This window comes from Melospiza melodia, chromosome 2, assembly GCF_035770615.1.
Source record: "Melospiza melodia melodia isolate bMelMel2 chromosome 2, bMelMel2.pri, whole genome shotgun sequence".
NCBI lineage: Eukaryota > Metazoa > Chordata > Aves > Passeriformes > Passerellidae > Melospiza > Melospiza melodia.
The window spans coordinates 16,005,030-16,023,199 of record NC_086195.1 but is presented as its reverse complement, the minus strand read 5'-3'; the positions used below and the strand labels follow the sequence as shown (position 1 = coordinate 16,023,199).

At 39.6% G+C, this 18,170-nt stretch overlaps 1 protein-coding gene across 2 annotated transcripts in view; it reads right to left on the bottom strand.

Annotated features, from left to right (window-relative positions):
- Positions 1-4,866: 4,866 nt before the first annotated feature.
- BCLAF3 (BCLAF1 and THRAP3 family member 3) overlaps positions 4,867-18,170 on the bottom strand; it is a 29,874-nt gene continuing 16,570 nt past the window's right edge. Inside the window, exons 9-12 of one of the 2 annotated variants that reach the window (XM_063182698.1) lie at positions 16,476-16,590; positions 12,486-12,581; positions 8,006-8,161; positions 4,867-6,306 (exon numbers count right to left, since the gene is read on the bottom strand). In XM_063182698.1, the coding sequence (XP_063038768.1) occupies positions 6,277-6,306; positions 8,006-8,161; positions 12,486-12,581; positions 16,476-16,590 (397 nt within the window). In that variant the 3' untranslated portion in view covers positions 4,867-6,276. The remainder of the gene's footprint in view (positions 6,307-8,005; positions 8,162-12,485; positions 12,582-16,475; positions 16,591-18,170) is intronic. The other variant, XM_063182707.1, reaches the window with a different exon arrangement.

Here is an 18,170-nt window from a genome sequence, read left to right as displayed (position 1 = left end):
CGGCGGCCACGGCGCTCAGCACCCGCCGCAGCCGGGCTGCATCCTGCGTCCTGCGCCGCGGCTCCCTCGGCGTGTGCGAGGAAAAGGAAATATACAGAAATCAGGCGAGAGAAGGGGCTCAGCCTTCAGTTCCTGCAGCCACCTGGGTCCCCGCTGCCGCCGGGAAAAGCAGCCCGGGGCGAAAGCGCCCGGAGGAGCGTGCGCCGCCGAGGCGCGGCAGGGGCGGGCGCGGGCGCGGGGCGGGAGCGGCTCGGGCTCCAGGCGCGGGCAGGGCAGCGAGAGCCGCGGCTGCCGCTGCTGCTGCCGGGGCGAGCGGCGGCTCCGGCTCCGCGCTGCGGGAAGTGTCGCGAGACTGCGCCAGAGCCGCTGCGCCGCCTCGGGCCGGCGGGAGAGGAGGGCGGGGAGGGCGCAGAAGCGGAGCCGCGGCGCGGTCCCGGCGGGGGCAGGGGCGGCGGGGAGCGGAGCCGCGGCGGGCAGCGAGCGGGGCGGCTCCCGCCCTCTCGGGGCAGGACTCCCCGGGCACAGGGAGGGGACGGGCGCGTCCTCGCTGCGCGCTGGGGGAGGATGCAGAGCGCTCCCGGGCGGCGGGACGGGCTCCGAACCGCGCATCCCGGCCCCGCACACCTGCCCCAGGCAGCCGTGCCCGGCCCGGCCCGGCCCTGCCCCCGAGGCGCTGCTTTCTGAGCGACTGACTGGGAAAGGCAGCGGCAGCGCCGCAGAGCCCCCTCGCCCGGCCCCCCTTCCCCGCACGCACCGCTCCAGGTTTGGGTTAAGGAGCAGGGAAGGAAGAAAAGACAAAAAGGGAAGATGAAGAGCGCCTTTGGGATAGTGTTGATGCTTTACTAAAAAGAGCAGCGTGGCACAGGAGCACGGATTCTTCGTACCGCAAGATGCGAACCCCTGCTACAGTAACAGTGCGCACACATCAGCAACATGTTTGGACAGAAAGGCATGGAAGGAGGGTGGGGAGGCTTCTGCACAGGCACGCCTTCCCACAGGTAAAGACCCCTGGGAAAAAAAACTACAATAGCAGCAGAGGAGAAGCGCAGATGAAAAAAAAAAAAGAAAAAAAAAAAAAGAAAGAAAAAAAAAAAAAGCTGGTATTAAAGTATAGGTAACATTTTACATTTTTTACAGCATGAGCACCTTGACTATTAATGAAACAGTAGCAAAACGAGCCTGTTCTTACCTCAGACAGTTAATTTGTGCATGAAAACAGAAAACTGCCACTTTCCACTCCCTGTGCAAGAGACTTTGAAAAAAGCTTTTTCTTTTTACCCTGAAAATTACACCAAACATTAATAACTACTGAATCAAATAACTGAATTATTTATAAGTAAAAATTTCGTGAAAACATTTATTGTCTGTAGAAACAAAATTTACATTTATTTTATATAAACTATGTTAAACATACATATAAACATACCTACATCTTACTATATATCCTTATGAACGAGGCTTTTAGATATGGAGTAACATTGTCAAAAGCACCGTCGTGGACTCAAAGACTACAGACTTAAAATGCATTTGCATTTAACTCCGGCTTCAGTAGTTTAAAAATGTCATTTCTTATCCACACTTACAAATAATTAAAGGCTTCTCTAACAGTGTGTTTCCATGTGCACATACACGTACACATACACACATTAGACAGTCCTTGAGAAACTACAGTATAAATAACATCAACAATCTATTCCTTAGAAGTGGACATTAGTTCCCCTCATTCAACTGGGAGTAGAAAATTCCTGCTATTCTTAAAACAATGAGGCTTTTTTTATTCCTTGAAGAACATACTCGAACAACAACTCTTTCCACTGCCTCCTCCCTCAATACTAAAGACATGAGAAGCCAGTCACAAAATGAAAGCCATCTACTACATTATTTACAGAAAATGAAATATTAAAAAGACAACATGAGATTCAGACTACTTAGACAAAATTCAGAGCAATGAACAGTGAACAGAAGAAAACTGCATTAAAAGTGGCAGGCTATTAAACCATGTGTCTAAATACCTACTCAAAATCCCTCCAACAAAAACCACCAGGCATGGAAGGAAGGGGCAGGTGTTATGACAAGAGTTTTCTCTGATCTTGACACTGAAAAATAATGTTCACAAAGCTCAAAACAGAACACACTTAAATGTTCATGGCTATCCTTAAGGTCTGTTAGGGAATCAAGTGTCACAAGGAGGCTTTCAACAATCTTGAAATGGCTTTTATTCTTTCCTTCCTTTGTAAGGAGGCTGGAGAACTTCTTATCTTCAAATTCTGCAGCAATGGAATGAAGTCTGTCAAGGGTCAGAGTTACGTGCAGAAACATCTTTTTTTTCAGATTCATTAGGATGCAAGTCTGAAGTCTGTCTTTTAGAGAGCTCTCCCACAAAGAACATTGTAGATTGCTGTTCAGATGCTTAAAGAAAGGCAAGAGGTGGATTTCAACACAGTATGGGAAAAGCCTCCCTTTACGTAAGCAAGGAAATTAAAGAAATCCCTCTATTTACAGTCTTCTAAGGTGAATACTGAGAAATCAGTCTCTCTTTGTTATGATCTTTTATCACCTTCTTCAAGTGACTCTCATTATCCATTTCACAGACAAGGCAGAAAATGACTTTCTGATGCATAACAATCAAGTTTTGAGAACTCTGCCTCTAATGCCACAAAAGTGTAATCCTGGGGTTTGGTTCTGTTTGTAAAGCAACAGCTCATTTAAATAAACCTCAGCATTTCAGCCTGGGGCCCTAGGGAAGATGGGAGCAGGTAAACATTACACAGCAGGTGATGGATCAGCTGGACTTGCTCGTATCCTCTGCTATTAGTTACCTGAGTTGAGACAGCTATGTTCAGGTCTCAAGACCATCTATATCCATCAGGAAAAACGATTTCAAACATGCAATTATGAGTTAAGGCAGGCTTATAGAAACCTCACAATATGTTGCTTCTTACTGGCCCAGAATTTTGTGAACCTTGTGAACTCAAGAATTACAAATTTAAAATAAGTATTCTAATCAATTTATGCGGAAATTAAATGGATCAGCAATATAAATGCTAACATCATAGCAACTTAGTATTTCAGACACTTAAAAGGGAGACTCTAGTCATATTAAACCCATTACATTTTGGATAGCAATTAAAAATAAAATTTCACATGTGAACAACTGAAAATGACAGCATTTAACAGCCATTTCAAGCTAAACAAAACAAAGGCAATTCACATTTGTATTTTCAAAGTGTAAAACAAAGTCAGAAAGCTCTTAAGACAATCACATTTTTAACTTGCCCTTCCAATGCAGTGACAGACTTTACTAATGAAAGAGTCACTGTTTTCCTACAGAGGCTTACACACCTATTTAAAGTAAACAGTTGTTTTAACAAGAACTGTTATCAGTCCATGCTCTCACTAGAAAGATTGCAATGAACTTAAGTCTCTGTACATGTGTTTTCTACAATGCAGTCACAATATTGAAAGGCACCAGGTTATTCAAGTAAATTGACCTTTCTTCTACTTAACCCTTTTCCTTGTGCCTTCACAAGCCAAACAGTAACTTCAATACATTGCCCTCAATCAAACACTGTATTCCAGTACAACAGAATTTTCTGTGCTAAAACAATAAACAAGCTGAATTGGGTATGAGTATATACACACAAGTCTCTGTAATTCACAAAGGTATATCTACATAGCAATGTCTCACATCATATCATAGACTAGATGCTTCTAGCACCTAAGCCATGAATTTTTATAAAAGTCATTATTTCTGTGTGCATTTTTTAGAATATAAGAGGTTTTATCATGACAGAATCCAGAACTATTTAAGTAAAATTATCAGTAAAAATGTGATTTGAGCAAATGGGATCATACAAAAGATAAATCAACTGAAACAGCGACTACATGACATTCATCTTAGGACCATGGGTTGGGGGGACCAAAGTCAGCAAACAAGCCAAAAAACCCACAAACTTCTTTGCAATATGTTGCTCTCAGTTGCAGAAATAAACACAAAGCTAAACTGTAAAGTACAAAACAAATTAAACATGCATAGATAAAATAAATCACAAAATCAGGAGTCAGTCACATGTTGAAACCTGGTTAAAGCAGCATTAACTGACTGAAGTCTGACTACTCCAGCATTACTTCCAAACAGTGTTAGCAAAACTACCATGTCAGAAGTTTCTTCATGTATCCACTTTTCCCACTTTACTCAACAAAGAGTTCTCTTCCAGAATTTAATAAGAACACTGCAGGACACTTACAGACACAGTAGTATCCTGTTGAATAAGACAACACATCCGCAGTAGTTTTTCCTGTATCATAAATGGTTTCATTTCTCACATCTTTTACAGTGCACATTCAGAGCAGTGTGAAGGACTTGCTGGCTTCAGGGTAAACCTGCCCCTCTCTCAGCAGGGCAGGTGCTGCACTCCCCTGCCAGCAGCCTGATCACAACTGCAGCTACTCCACATTTGCTTTGGGTTGACTCATTTAACCTGTTGTTTCAGTTCCTTATTTTTATCTCCCATTAAATCTACACAGGATGACTCTGCCAGATTAATCACTGACAGCATGAAGTAAAAAAGCACTTTCTTATCTGCAGAAGGTTGCCTGCCTCTATTTGTCCAGGGAGTTCCTTTCCTTCCAATTCCCATTTTGTCTCTGCATTTTAAAGTTACTGAAAAAACTAGTTAAATTATTAATGATTGTTATTTAAACTGAAAACCTGTGTTTTAGAAACAAAGCATCTGTTATCATTGAATGACCGTGACATCAATGAATGTTGCACTCTTCCTGCCTTATTCCCTATGAACATTAAGCAGAACACCCATGAAACTGAAGAGCTCAAGTCACAATAATTTTAGCTGTTCTGAACCATAATTACATTTTCAAACAGTCTCTTTACTGAAGGCATTGTGGAAAAAAACATTACAAAAAAGCATGCAGAAATCACATCCTGGCTTTCCACCCAGAAAACCAAATTTCCTTTCCTGTGAACATACCTCTAACCCAGAACTGGAATTCTGGTCTACCAGCCACAACAGAGACCAGCCTGCATTCTAGATGGAAATACATCTGCCTGCATGTATTGAAGATATTGTGAATTAACTTTTTTCTTGAAAAAGAACGTCTCTTAAGACTACGTGCTCTGCATCTTTAATTTACTGTCAATAAGAAGTCTGAACAGATCTGCAATACATACACACAACCCTACCATAGATAATGAATTAAGGCAAGGGCTATAAACAGGAAATAAACACAATACTGTTTATAGCTGCTTATGAAACAGGTCTGGCTATTTGAGTTTTGCACACAGCTTAACAATACTGCAGTATGGTAAACTTCAGAGAATCATTCAGAACAAAATCACCAGCTGTCTGCATTTAAAGCAGTTTCAATCATGAACAATTTTTTTGTTAGAAGACACGCTTTCAAAAACTTACATTTTTTGTTTTTCTTGTAATTTAATACTTCAGGCACCAATTTTAGAATTCACAAAATCATCAAATAATTTATGATGAAAAAGATTAGAGAACATGTGGCTTGGTCAAGAATCTCATACACTGAAATATGAGACAGAATAATTTTGAATACACACCAACCAATCTTCTAACAAACCCAAGCATGCTTTCAGTGCAGTTATAAGCTACTGCTACAGTACTTTACATAACTGCCTGTTACCATTAATTTTAACCAAATGCTGAAAGTTGTCCCAACATTCTAACAATTTACAAATGTATATACACATCAGAAATCCAAGTGTATTATTAATCCAAAGTAATACAAAATACTGTTTTATGGAAATGACTGAACAGAGGTGTAAAATCTATTGCACAACCTAAAAGGTCATTAACTGGAAAATCCTGAGCTAATGTGCTATTACCAAACAATTCAGGCACTTTTTTTTTTCTTTTTTATTATTACATTAGCAATAAACTTTCAACATAGAAACCTCTAGGTATAACAACTCAAGTTCCATCTGTAACATCATGCTTGGAAAAAAAGTACTCAATAAATAAGACTCCCTTCAGTGACTTCCTTACTTGAGACTCGTATGCACACAGAACTAAAGGTACATAATATGATGTCTTAATTGAATACTGTACTTTAAAAGCAATTATTAAAACAGTAAAAAAGTTCTGCAGCATTCAAAATAAAGTTATTTTTTAATAAAGAAAGTTACAGCATTAGTTCCTTTATCCTTTTTTAAGTCTTGAGAAAGTTGTCAAAAACTGAACAGATGATCCCTTCGCTGTGTTATCTGTTTCAACTTCAGGATCTCAGCTCAGTTCAGGTTTCTGTTGCAATATTTAGATTTCCCTACACAGAGAAAAAAAAGAAAATCATTACTGTCAGTTGTAATAGCAGAAAAACCCTCCCAACCTTCCTAAGTGCTGTATGTAAAATGCAAGGTTCTTTCAATTATGGACTCAAACAGCACAACTATAAAGAGCTTACCTTAAAAATACATATGCATCATTATTACTTCAAATGAAATAAAGTGAAATAAAGATGTTCAGACCTGTTTAACAGATCTTAACAAGTTTTATCATTACAATAGGCAAAATGCTACAATTTCAGGAACAGTTTTAGTTTTTAGGAATTAGCCAACCAGCAAACAGTATGCTGTTAAGAAAATGGCTGTCATACCTATTCTTCAGGGTTTATTTTACTTTAATTCAGACACACTCAAATTCAGCAGGTGTAAAAAATCCCATAAAATTCAGAAGTCACTGATGAATCTCTGATTCAGTATCTAGCAGCCAGCACATTTTAAGTATGCTTTATAGGTTCCAGACAAGAATCTTAACAGCCAATTATAGAAGAACACTGGAAATAGCTCACAACAACAAATTGTAACATTGCTATACCCATTTTACAAGGTCATAATTGGGGGGGGGGGGGGGGGGGGGATATCTGTCTCCTATTTTCCACTAGTTCCAATTCAATTTAGCCTTCAAAGATAATACTTCTCAGAGCCCATGCAAATAGAAGATATATTTGCCCAGATACTTCAGTAACAAGTGATGTCTTTACCTTGTTTCAAGCACTTGGTTTTCTTTCTGTTGGTTGGGTGCTTTTTGTTTGTTTGGTTTGTTTTTTACAAGTGTGTTTCCTTAAGGGGTGTTGGGGGCTTTTTCTTCTGCCCACTGGGCTGTAAACGTGAGGAATTTTGCAAACAGCCGTAAGAACCTGTGCTTTAAGGTGCTTCTGTGCTCCAAGAGCTAAACTCTAATCCAACTACAAATGCTTATTTATTCAAGTGTGTTTACTTGTAGCTGGATGGACACAGAGTTACAAAACAAAAACTCACACAGAGCTGCAAGGGGCTGTGTAGCTCATACAGTCCAATTCCCCCATGTCACAAGTAACTTCATACTACTTTGATCAATTCCAGTAAAGGATTTAGTATGTTTTAACTACTGATCCTCACAAAAGCTGCAACATTTTATATGGCTCAAAAGTTCTTCTGCAGTTCAAGATTATTGTTGGCCCACACACTTTGCAAATCAAAGCTTAAGCTTATCAAACCACTTTACACAAGACATTATATTGTGCAGGAAATTTTGTTCAGAGCAGCACCCCAGCGAATACTTTAAAGCACATAATTACAGAAACATAAAAAAGGAGAAGCACAAATGTATTAAAAAATTAATATCCTTCTCTTAGATTAAACAGGATAGAATATTTTGTTTCACAAAGGTACAATTTCTGGTCCTGTCAGTAGGAAGAGAAATCAGCTGAGCTTGAGGAAAAAAATACTGAAACAGAAGGAACCACAGAATCTCAGAGGGCATCTCTGATTTGCAGTTACACAAAGCAAGTTTCAGCAAGTTTCCATAGAATAAACAGAGAGGAAACAAGAGTGCACAGTCAAGTTTGCCAGTGAAGTACAAAGAGCCAATATCCCAGGAAATCCCATCCAAGTCATCCCATGGAGATTTAAAAATCAAAATGGATCTTATGAATATGCATATTTTACAAATGGCTTAGTGAGAAATAAATTAATCCAACTTACCTTTTCTTTCCTCAAAAATCCATCTCTGAATTTATTAGTGGCAAATCCCCTTACACCAACAGAACGTAACCGCTGGTACTTAGCCTGAATATATAAACCCTTCTGCACTAAGCCTGATTTATAATGGGATTGCAAACGGCCATCTGCAAAGTTGCTCTGTAAGGTGGGGGAAAGGAAGAAAAAGTGTGCAAAATGAGGGCACCAAAACTCAACCAGTTCATATTCACAGCTATACACATGTAAAACCTCCAGTACTCAATGACAGAAGCATGCATTGCAAGTGCACACCCTCTTCCTTTACATCCATGTATTATTTCTCAGACCACAGAGCTCAAAGAACTGGTGTATTGCACTTGCTGTTTAAAACATAGAAAATTATCTTCCTTGTAGGAAAAAAATAAATGCATTGTACAACATTGCTACATTTTTTTCAACCATTAATGAGGCACAGTCCATCAACAAAAAACTTTCAGACAACACCGCACTGCCACTACCCAATTCAGTGATGCCAAGCCTGCAGCAGGCACACATTGAGTCTGAAGTGTCACACTAACACAAGTCAGTACACATTTTTCCTAGAGCTTTAATGTCTGACAGTCTGAACACACAGGCATTTTCTATGCCTTTGATACCTCATGCTGGAAAACTGCAAACTAACCTAGTGTGGGACTAGGAGCAGAGGCCACAGAGGTATCAGAAGACTTAAAGGTGAAAGGCATTATAAAAACACAGAAAGGATATAGCAAGATCAACACTGATCACAGTAGCTAAAGTTTGAAAAAGATTTTCATTCCTAGGCACTCAGATCTTCAATAAATAAGCAGTAAATGTCTTTAGAGTAATAAAAATGTTATTTATCATACTTTTCCATAGTTTTACAACACTGCCATCTTAAGTTTTCCAACAGCCACTCCAAATTCAAGCAATGGGTTTTCATCTAAAACCAGAGAAAGCCTTCAAACCATATAAATTCTTCTTATCTTTTGCCTTTTAAGGACAGGAGAAAACAAAATATGTCACAGAAACAGCCCTTCTTGAGCATGACAAAATTCCTTTGGTGAAATGTCTCATTTTGACAGAGCAAGGATCACTTCAAGAAAAATCACATGCAATAACTTTAGTACTACTTTTTCCACTGTGTTTTCCACTGTGTGGCTGGTGAACAACAAAGAAAGAACTGTACAGAACAGAGGTTTCTTTATGCAAATGCAGAGGTTCTGTTATTTCACAAATCATTTCACCCAGCTACTTTGCAGGAGACAAGTGAGAATCTGGCCCCATCATTCATTTCCCCAGGGTTACTCTGATGGAGAACACTTGCAAATGCCCATTCAATGCCCATCACTTTCCTGGACAGTATCAGAGTGCAGGCACAAAGAACTTCCTTGCACTAGGCTGTATTACATAGGTATGTGCCTATCACAGGGAAAACTGAAGGGGACTTTGAATCCTGGATTAATGCCCTGAACACAGCACTAGAAGTTCCCACTTCCCCATTCCTGCTATGGTTCCCTTGACTTCAGTGACTTGAAAGGAGGCCCTGGTGGTCTGCCACTGCAATTGTATGACAATAAACAAAGGGCTACAACAAGCAAGGGATGGGGAAAAGGTGAAAGGTATTAAAATTGCCTTATAAACAGCTCAGACATTTCAACTTAAGCACCTATGTGTTCTGTAAGTGGGAAGGACACAGCAGTAATATTAATGTAGAGGAGCATCAGTTACAGACAAAGCTAACAGATTATATATACATTTGGCAAATAGGCACCTCAGTCACACAGCTTATAGCAAAACAAGATAATCTAAAGTTTGTGGAAAACATCAAAACTTTTGGTCTAGAAATAAGAAAAGAGTCTGCTGAAGTGACAATCCAGGTTTACATTAGGACTGTTATAAATAATGCTAATGACAATCCCTAGGAGCCTGAAGCTCTAAAACAAGGGTATATGAGTAAATAGATATGGCTGCACTGTGTGGCAGGGATGGAGTTAATTTTCTTCACAGCAGCAAGCATGGTGCTGAGTTTTGGATTTGTGACTAAAAGTGCACAGGTAACACACCATTGTTTGGCTATTGCCCAGCAGCAATATTGGCTATTGCACAGCAGCAACAATTTTTCCTCTTTCCTTACTCTGCTGCTCAGCAAGGACACCAGGGTGGGCAAGAAGCAGGAAGGGGACCCAGGCAGGACAGGTGGCCCAAGCTGAGCAGGGGGATGTCATACACCATATGATCTCCTATGGAACAGAAACTGAGGGAAGGGGGTTTTGGAGGAAGCAGCCATTGCTTGGGGACCAGCTGGGCATCAGTCACCTTGTGACAGATGGTGAGTGATGGCCTTTGCATCACTTTTTTCTTCTCTACTTAAAACTGTCTTCATCTCAACTCACGAGTTCTCTCACTTTTGCCCTCCACATTTTCCATTCCATCCTGCTGGGAGAGGAAGGGAGCTGAGGGGAAGGTGGCAGCAGCTGTGTGGTGCTGTGCTGCTGGCAGGGGTGAACCCACCACAGCCAGTAATACACTGAACTTTTTTTAAGCAGTGAATGCAGTTTAGTTTTAAAGATCACTTTGCACTTACTTGTTTAAAGGCTGACTTAGTGATTCATGATAAAAGGGTCATTACAAAAAAGACCTTTTAAATTTTGTAAGACTTCTCCAGATCCTTTATAAAGTATTTTAGAAGAGCAGTTTTTTCTTTTCCCAAAAACATAATGCAGACCATATGTTTTTTTTAAATACTCTGAGTAGTGATCACTTTTTGCTTATTAAATTTAAATGTCCCTATTTTATATATCAAGAAAAAACTGTGTGGGGCTTGTTTTGGGAGGTGGGGAGAGGGGAAGGCAAAGAATGGAATTCTATATGGGTTTTTGGTGAGGTTTTTGTTTCTCTGTATGTTGTAGTTCTTTTAAATAATTAGCCAAGAAAGTCCTGAGTGTAGAAGATAGTCAAGTCACCTCTATTTCATCAACAGCACAGCGAGAAAACTGTTGTGCAAAAGGAATTTAAACGTAAAAAATTAAAGAAATGAAGTCAAATCAACACCACTGTTTCCATGGCAATGATGAAAGTGCTATACACATAAGCAAACTGCAATACAAGTGCATATGCCATTTTCCCTATAAATATTAAAGCATCGTGGGACAGATCACTGGGTACTGCAATATTCATCTCTACGTGAGGTGACAACTTAAATGGACACTTTCCTGCTTGTACAACCAGCAGAGCTGCAGAATGATGTAAATGAAAGGAACATCAACCACCAAGACTGCCTCAGGGATCCAGCAGTCAGTGCAAGATTCCTCCATCACTGGAGGCTGACAATACAGTGGGGATACAGAATAACAGGCTACCATCTTCTAAGGTGTTGAAATAGTTGTGTCAGGCTTTGAACACTTCAAACTTTTTAACTTAGACAAAGACTTTCTCCAGTAGAGTCAAGACAGCAGTTTATGTTGGTGTTAGCTCAGCTATCTGACTAAGGTTGGCTGGCAAAGCACACCTAAATTGGAGAAAAGTCTTTTCATTCAATAGCTTTTATGTTTGGGGTGGGGTAGGAGGAAAGAAGGGAAAAAAAAACCCACAAACCACATTTATACTTCTCCACCTTTCAAAGTTACATCCAAAAATTACAGCTAATTACCCATTAAAATTCTACTTCACTATCTACAAAACAGAAAAGGTGACTATCTAATCTGTGTATTACTTTACTCTTAAGAATGCATGTTAAAAATGTAGGGGCAATTTCAAGGTAGAAAATTAGTGTGAAGTTGTTTTAGATTTGACTTACACTTTTCTCACATCAACAACTCTAACTGGACTCGTGCAGAGCATGCCACTGTCAGCAGAAAAGGAAATGTTTTGTTTTTCTGCTGAACCCAGGATACATTTTACAATTAAAAGGCATTAGTTGGTCACTGCTCTACCTGAGAAAGAAGCACAGTTGCCCATCTCTTTACCCTCTTGAGGCCCCAAGAATAAAACCTCACTTTCAATTTTTTTTAATGCATAGCTAGTATGCAAGGCATTCACATGACATTATTTCCCCAGAAATCCCTATATGAGTGGGTTAGTGAAATAACAGTAATACAGTTTTGAAAGTAACCCAACGCATGTCTCCCAGTCTTTGGAAAATGCTCAGGCTTCTGTCACAAGAAGGAAAAAAGCTCAGCAGCTTGGGTTTTGGATAGATGAGTTTTCTAGTCATTGTGCAATTCCTGCATTTCTTATTCCTGACTCTGCATTAACCTATTTATTTCAACTGCCTGCATACAACATTGGACAGCCCTGCTCAATCCACTGCCAGCCCTCTCACCTACTAAAAGCTAAGCCTCCCATTATTCCAACAGAAACAATTAGGCTTTGATGACACTATTTTTCATGGCACTTAATACCTTCAAAAGTGTCTCCTGTTATGAAACTCAACAGGTTCAACACCATTTTATAAAACAAACACTTTATAAAAGCTGATCTGTACCTTAAAGTGCCTTCTGATGGGTCCTGCATTTTCAAGGTGTCCTCTAATACGTCTGTGGGGGTAAGTGTCACTTGATTTTGAAGCATAGTAAGAATTCTAGAAGGAAAACAGTAATAACTTCATGTTAATAAATTATTCAAGAAAAAATATAAATTGTTCAGGTTATACTAACAAATAATGCAACACATTCAGTCTTGTACTGTTTGACACAATGACACTCTTTGAAGGAACAGGAGTAAGAGGAGCATTGAGCTGAAGGGCCAGCAGAGTCCTGAGCAGAAGCTAAAGATGATACAGACCATCCTCCTGGAATGCCTTCCTCTTGGAGAGATCAAAGCAGCTGACAACACAATTAAGGTTCTCCATCCCTCCCTGCCTTCCAGAACAAATGCATGTATCAAGTAGAGCAGTCATGGCTTGCATCAGGAACAAGGGTGACAGGATTGGTTCTCTGGAGCTCCTGGTTAGCACAGGGCCATCACCCCTCTGTGTGCAGCACAGACACACCTCCACAGCAAACAAACAATGTGTAGCACATTGAGGTCCTTAGAAAATGCTGCTTTTAACTCCTTATTTCAAGGGAGCATTTGAGAATTGCTTGCCTGCCACACAAGCACAATTTCAAAAGCAACTTACACAGACAGCTAGTATTGAAATTGTTGTGTCAACACACTGAACAGCTGTAATCACACAGCTGTGGTTGCCTAAAACAGAGCCCTCCCTCAGCCACTGACCTACCTGCACACTTTGGCTCTTTTCCAACTTCCCCTATGACAGCTACTTCTAGAGGATGTCATTCTCATCATCATTGCATATGATCACCAATATTTACAGAGGCGTTGGCATATACTTGCATATATTGAAGTCCTCTATGCAGACAGAACAAACATGCTAATGAACTCTAAGCAATTAAAGAAATTTGTTTGTCTATGATCCATTCTTGAATAATCACACAAGCATTCCAATGGTGTTGAACTCTCTTAATAGAAGAAATTTCATCAGCTTGAAATAAATTTTAAAAAGAACCTAAGAAGAGAACTCCCCTGAAATATTTCATAAATACTAATATTTAATAATAAATCCAAATGCATGCTTTGCTGTTCTCAGAATTTCTGTCCTCTAACAACTACCAAACCTTTCTGGTAAAACTGCTAATAATGGAGTTATTGGAGAGAGAGGGTAGCTATAAACAATGGAATGATGTTAGAATCCAAGATAACTTTTTAAGTTGGCTTTCTTTTTTCTTTTTTAGACTATGTTATTGCCTACAAGTCAACCATTCAGCTTCTTACAATGCCTTGACAAGAAAGGATTCAGAGAACAAAAAGAGAAGAAGAAAGATTTTATGAAGTGCAATCAAAATGGTTTTTGCAAGAAAAAGACAGGAACTTCCCAGTTCCCTTCCTATTCTAAGAAAATAAAGACGCTCCACAAAATCAAATTAACTTTCTTCATGCAACAAAATTAAATCAGGAAGCTCCTAGCTGAAGTACACTCTTCCTTTAAGCTGGGAATCCAGGAAGATGAAAAAAAAATTAGAAAAACTTCCCATTATAGTTCAAAATAAACCTCTAGGAATTAAAATAAAGCTTGCCTTAATTAACTCTGGATACAGCCTTCCCCATCTCCCCATCCCCACCTTCTTTAAGACTAAAATACATTCACAGAAATATTAACATTAGAACTACTTGATGCAAAGGTATAGCAAACCACTTTTTAGGAAGTTCTTAAACCAGAGCCTTAAAAAAAAAAAAAAAAAAAAAAAAAAGTATGCTTCTGATTTTCTACTTCACTCTTTAGTTAGCCTCCTTTTCTCAGGAGGGGACAAGGCTAAATGGACAAATCTTACAATCAAGCTTAGATACACAATTGTACCTTTCAGGCCTAAGTTTTTCTCAAGTTTAAGCTCAACCCCCAATTACTGAATATTAACATCACAAATATTATATTTTGATTACTTAACTAAAGCTTTTTATTTTTCTACTTGTCTGCAAACCAGCTTCTGAAAGGCTGACCATTAAGAGCCATTCTGTCTTCAGGATGTCTTGCCTTTTTAATACCTAAGCTTTCACACCTACTGTTGTTCCAAAGGAGTTACTCCTTACTGCAGTGCAGGACTTCCTAAAAGCTGCATGTTTGCAGTTCACTATTAAATAGAAAATGCAATCTTCCTGAATCTTCACCACATTTCGAAATAACTCAAGTGTCTTTTTCAAACCAACCTCCTTTTTATTTGCAATTACAGTATTACTGTGGTGAGTTAACCTTGGCTGGATACCAGGTACCCACCAAGCAGCCCCATCATTCTCCCTCAGCAAGGCTGGGAGGGAGAAAATAAAATTTTTAAAACCACATGGGTCAAGAAAAAGGCAGTTTAATAAAGCAAAAGCAAAGACTGCACATAGATGCAAAGAAAAATGTAAGATTTCTTCTCTACTTCCCAGCAGCAGGCAATGTGCAGCCCCTTCCCAGGAAGGCAGGTTTCAGTGCACAGTGGTTGCTCCAGAAGACAAATGTCACAATAACCAATTACCTCCCACACTCTCCTTCCTTTTTCTGAGCTTTTATTACTATTATTTCCTTTCTCCTGACTGAGCAGAGGAGGTCATATGGTCAGTTTGGGTCAGCTGTCCTGGCTATGGTCTCTCCCAAGACCCTGCCCAGGCCCAGGCTGGGTGTGGGGTGGGAAGCAGGAGAGGCAGCTCTGCCATGAGGAGCCGTGCCCAGCAGCAGCCCAACGCTGGGTGCTACCAGCACCTTCCTGCACCAGGGCCAAGCACAGCACTGGGAGGGCTGCCATGGGAAATGAACTCCAGACCCAATGCAGTTACTGAGCCATTGGCACTTGCTTTGGGAGACCTGAATCTTAGTCTTGAATAAGTAATGGTTTTTACCATTAAAAACGTGTGTTTCTTTACACTGAAGGAGGCACTTTTTTATCTGCAAAGCAGCTACATTTGAGAGTGGACTACATGAAAGCTTCTTTTCATGGACCTCAGAACTAAGTCTCATGGACTCCTGGAACCCTCTCCATAGGGTATTAGTTACAGTGTATAAAGAATGTCAACTTATGTTAGTGTCCTCCTTATTTTGCAGCCATCAGAAAAAAAAAAGTTTAGAAAAAAAAAAAAGATTTAGAATTATACTGCACACATTAAAAAAGCTTTTCTGGTCTCATCAGTTCCCCAGGTTAACCATTAGAAACACCTGAAATTGATTACAATTCTTTAGAAAGAACTTTACACAGGAGACAAATTTACTTGTACTGGACCTAATGTTATTGTCTTGCCCACTTCAGTATTGAAGTAAACTGCAGAAAGATAGCCTAAAGTATAATTGTCCAAAACTAGGTTTCAAAAATGCAATATTCAAGAGATGTGACAATGCATTGTTTAACATTTCATCCCCAGGAACATTTTTCAGATAATTCTTGTTATTTCTGTAATTTGCTCCTCATTTTTATTTAAAATAAGTGCTTTACAGAACTTTTATCATAATGAAGAGAAAAGAAACACTGTTTCAGTAACCATACCACCCACACAAGATTCAGGCCTTCCCTTTGTACCAGTGACAATTAGAATGCAGGAAAGTATTCTTTTTTCTCAAACTACTTAACATTAGTTCAGATTATCTGCTCAATAACAAAGCCTACTATTTTATAATTTAGGTAATTACACCATTATGTGGAAGAAATGTGATATTAGACACAAACTTCTTTTATGAAAAGAAAAGGAGTGGTATCAAAGTGGTTTTAGTTCAGATGTACTAATCTCTGCTTCAAAAATACCTGAGGAAGTGCTCTTGCACTAGAACTGTGAAATTATGAGTAGTTTCATTGCTGAGCACAGACAGAAGATAAAAAAGCCTCACTCAAAATTTAAAAGGGCAAGACATCACAGATTGTTAAATTTACATCAGCATAGACAATGAAGCAAAATATTCATAATACATCAACAATGCAGGAGCTACTATTTCTACATTTAGGCTTACCAGATGAGGTCTCCCAATAAATTTCCTGAAAGGTGGCTTAATAAACCTCATAGGCTTTTGGAAACCATCAACTTGAGATGTTTGTAACTTTGAAAGACTACAGCTTTGCTGGTTCCTGATGTGTGAGAGAGAGAGTGAGAACAATTAACATCTAAATCCACAGCATATCAACACCACGTATTTTAAACTAGCTTATTCTAGCATCTGTATCACAAATGCAAAGTTACAGCTTATAAGTAAATTTTCCTAGGACAATCCAACAAATCCCTAGTCCCAGCTCAGAATTCCAGGGCCATGTGTATTCCCTTTCCGACGGCCGAGGAGCAGGGACGCTGCCCGGGGAGGCCCCGGCTCTGCTCCCGGCTCAGCCGTGCCGCGGTCACTGCTGCCCTCTGCCGGCGGCAGCGCTCCCTGCACACAACGCCGCCCAGGCTGCCCTGAACGCGCCCTGCCACGACATTCCCCATTTCATCCTCAGCAAGCAGCTGATTCTGCCTTTGGGCTTTTGCTTGCTTGTTTTTAACTGTTTTGTTGTTTCTATATTTTTTTACCAAGATTATTGCTAATAAAGATGCATCCACAAACTTCTAAATAAAATATTTACCATGAAAAGTAACCGCTAGAAGTCAGACTTTGTATTTTTCATAAAACACACAGAAACAGTTTTCATAGCTGCAAACAAATTAAGGAAAAAAACAGCAGCACACTTGATAAGCTCAGAGGCACTGCCAGTATCTCAAGTGAGCTATGAAAGCCTCTCAACCTCAGGAAAATTCTATATATCACTCATGCCATTACTGCCCTCAGCCTGGAACCCCTGACAACAAACTCCAGGACATCCATACTTGGCAGGGAAACTTACACTTCTCAGAAAAGATAAGCAGGACAGTAACTGAGGAAGTGTGTTGGGGGAAATGAAGCAAGTCCAGGGATTTTTTCCTCCACTTGTTAACCTTAACGTTTTTGATTCAAGAATCCCAAATTCAAGAAATTTCTTCTACAGCTTCTTAAGTCTGTTTTTCCAAATGTGTGTATTGCCATTAGTTGCTATTATAGACTGCACTTAAAATGAACAAGGAATAGCACTCGAAGAAAAATCTGCACAAGAAACTATGACTGCTGTGTGGATACATTTTATTACACTCTGGAAATTCAATAATCAACATTTCTATTAACAGTCCCTCTCTCTAATCAACCAACCTCACAGCATCAAAAGTGAAACAGGATGACTGAGGTTAGCAAACACCTTTGGGGCAAAAACATTTAACAAACCTGCTGGAGGAATCCATAGGACTAAAACGCTATTCCAAAAATCTAAGTTTTCAAATTCTCCAAGAATGGGAAAAATTCCAAGTATTTGCTGATAGTCCACATTTTATTACCAAACCAGTAGGGCAACAAAACAATATATTCATCCTAGAACGCTTTTACAGAACTGCAAAATACCAAGAGAATGGCACATGGAAGAGTTTAAAAATGTCAAAATTTTTCAAATTAACTTTGTCCTCTCTTCTCATTCAGTGCTACAGTTTGTGCTTGCTTTTCATTTTCACCCACTGCAGTTTAACCTCTTTCAAGGTAACACCTCATTACAGAGTAGTTTGCAATCTATGTCAGTTGGATTTCAGCCCCAGTCAAACTTATAAGGCCTAACTGGAAAAGAATCACCACAAATGTGAATGTAACTGCGCAAGG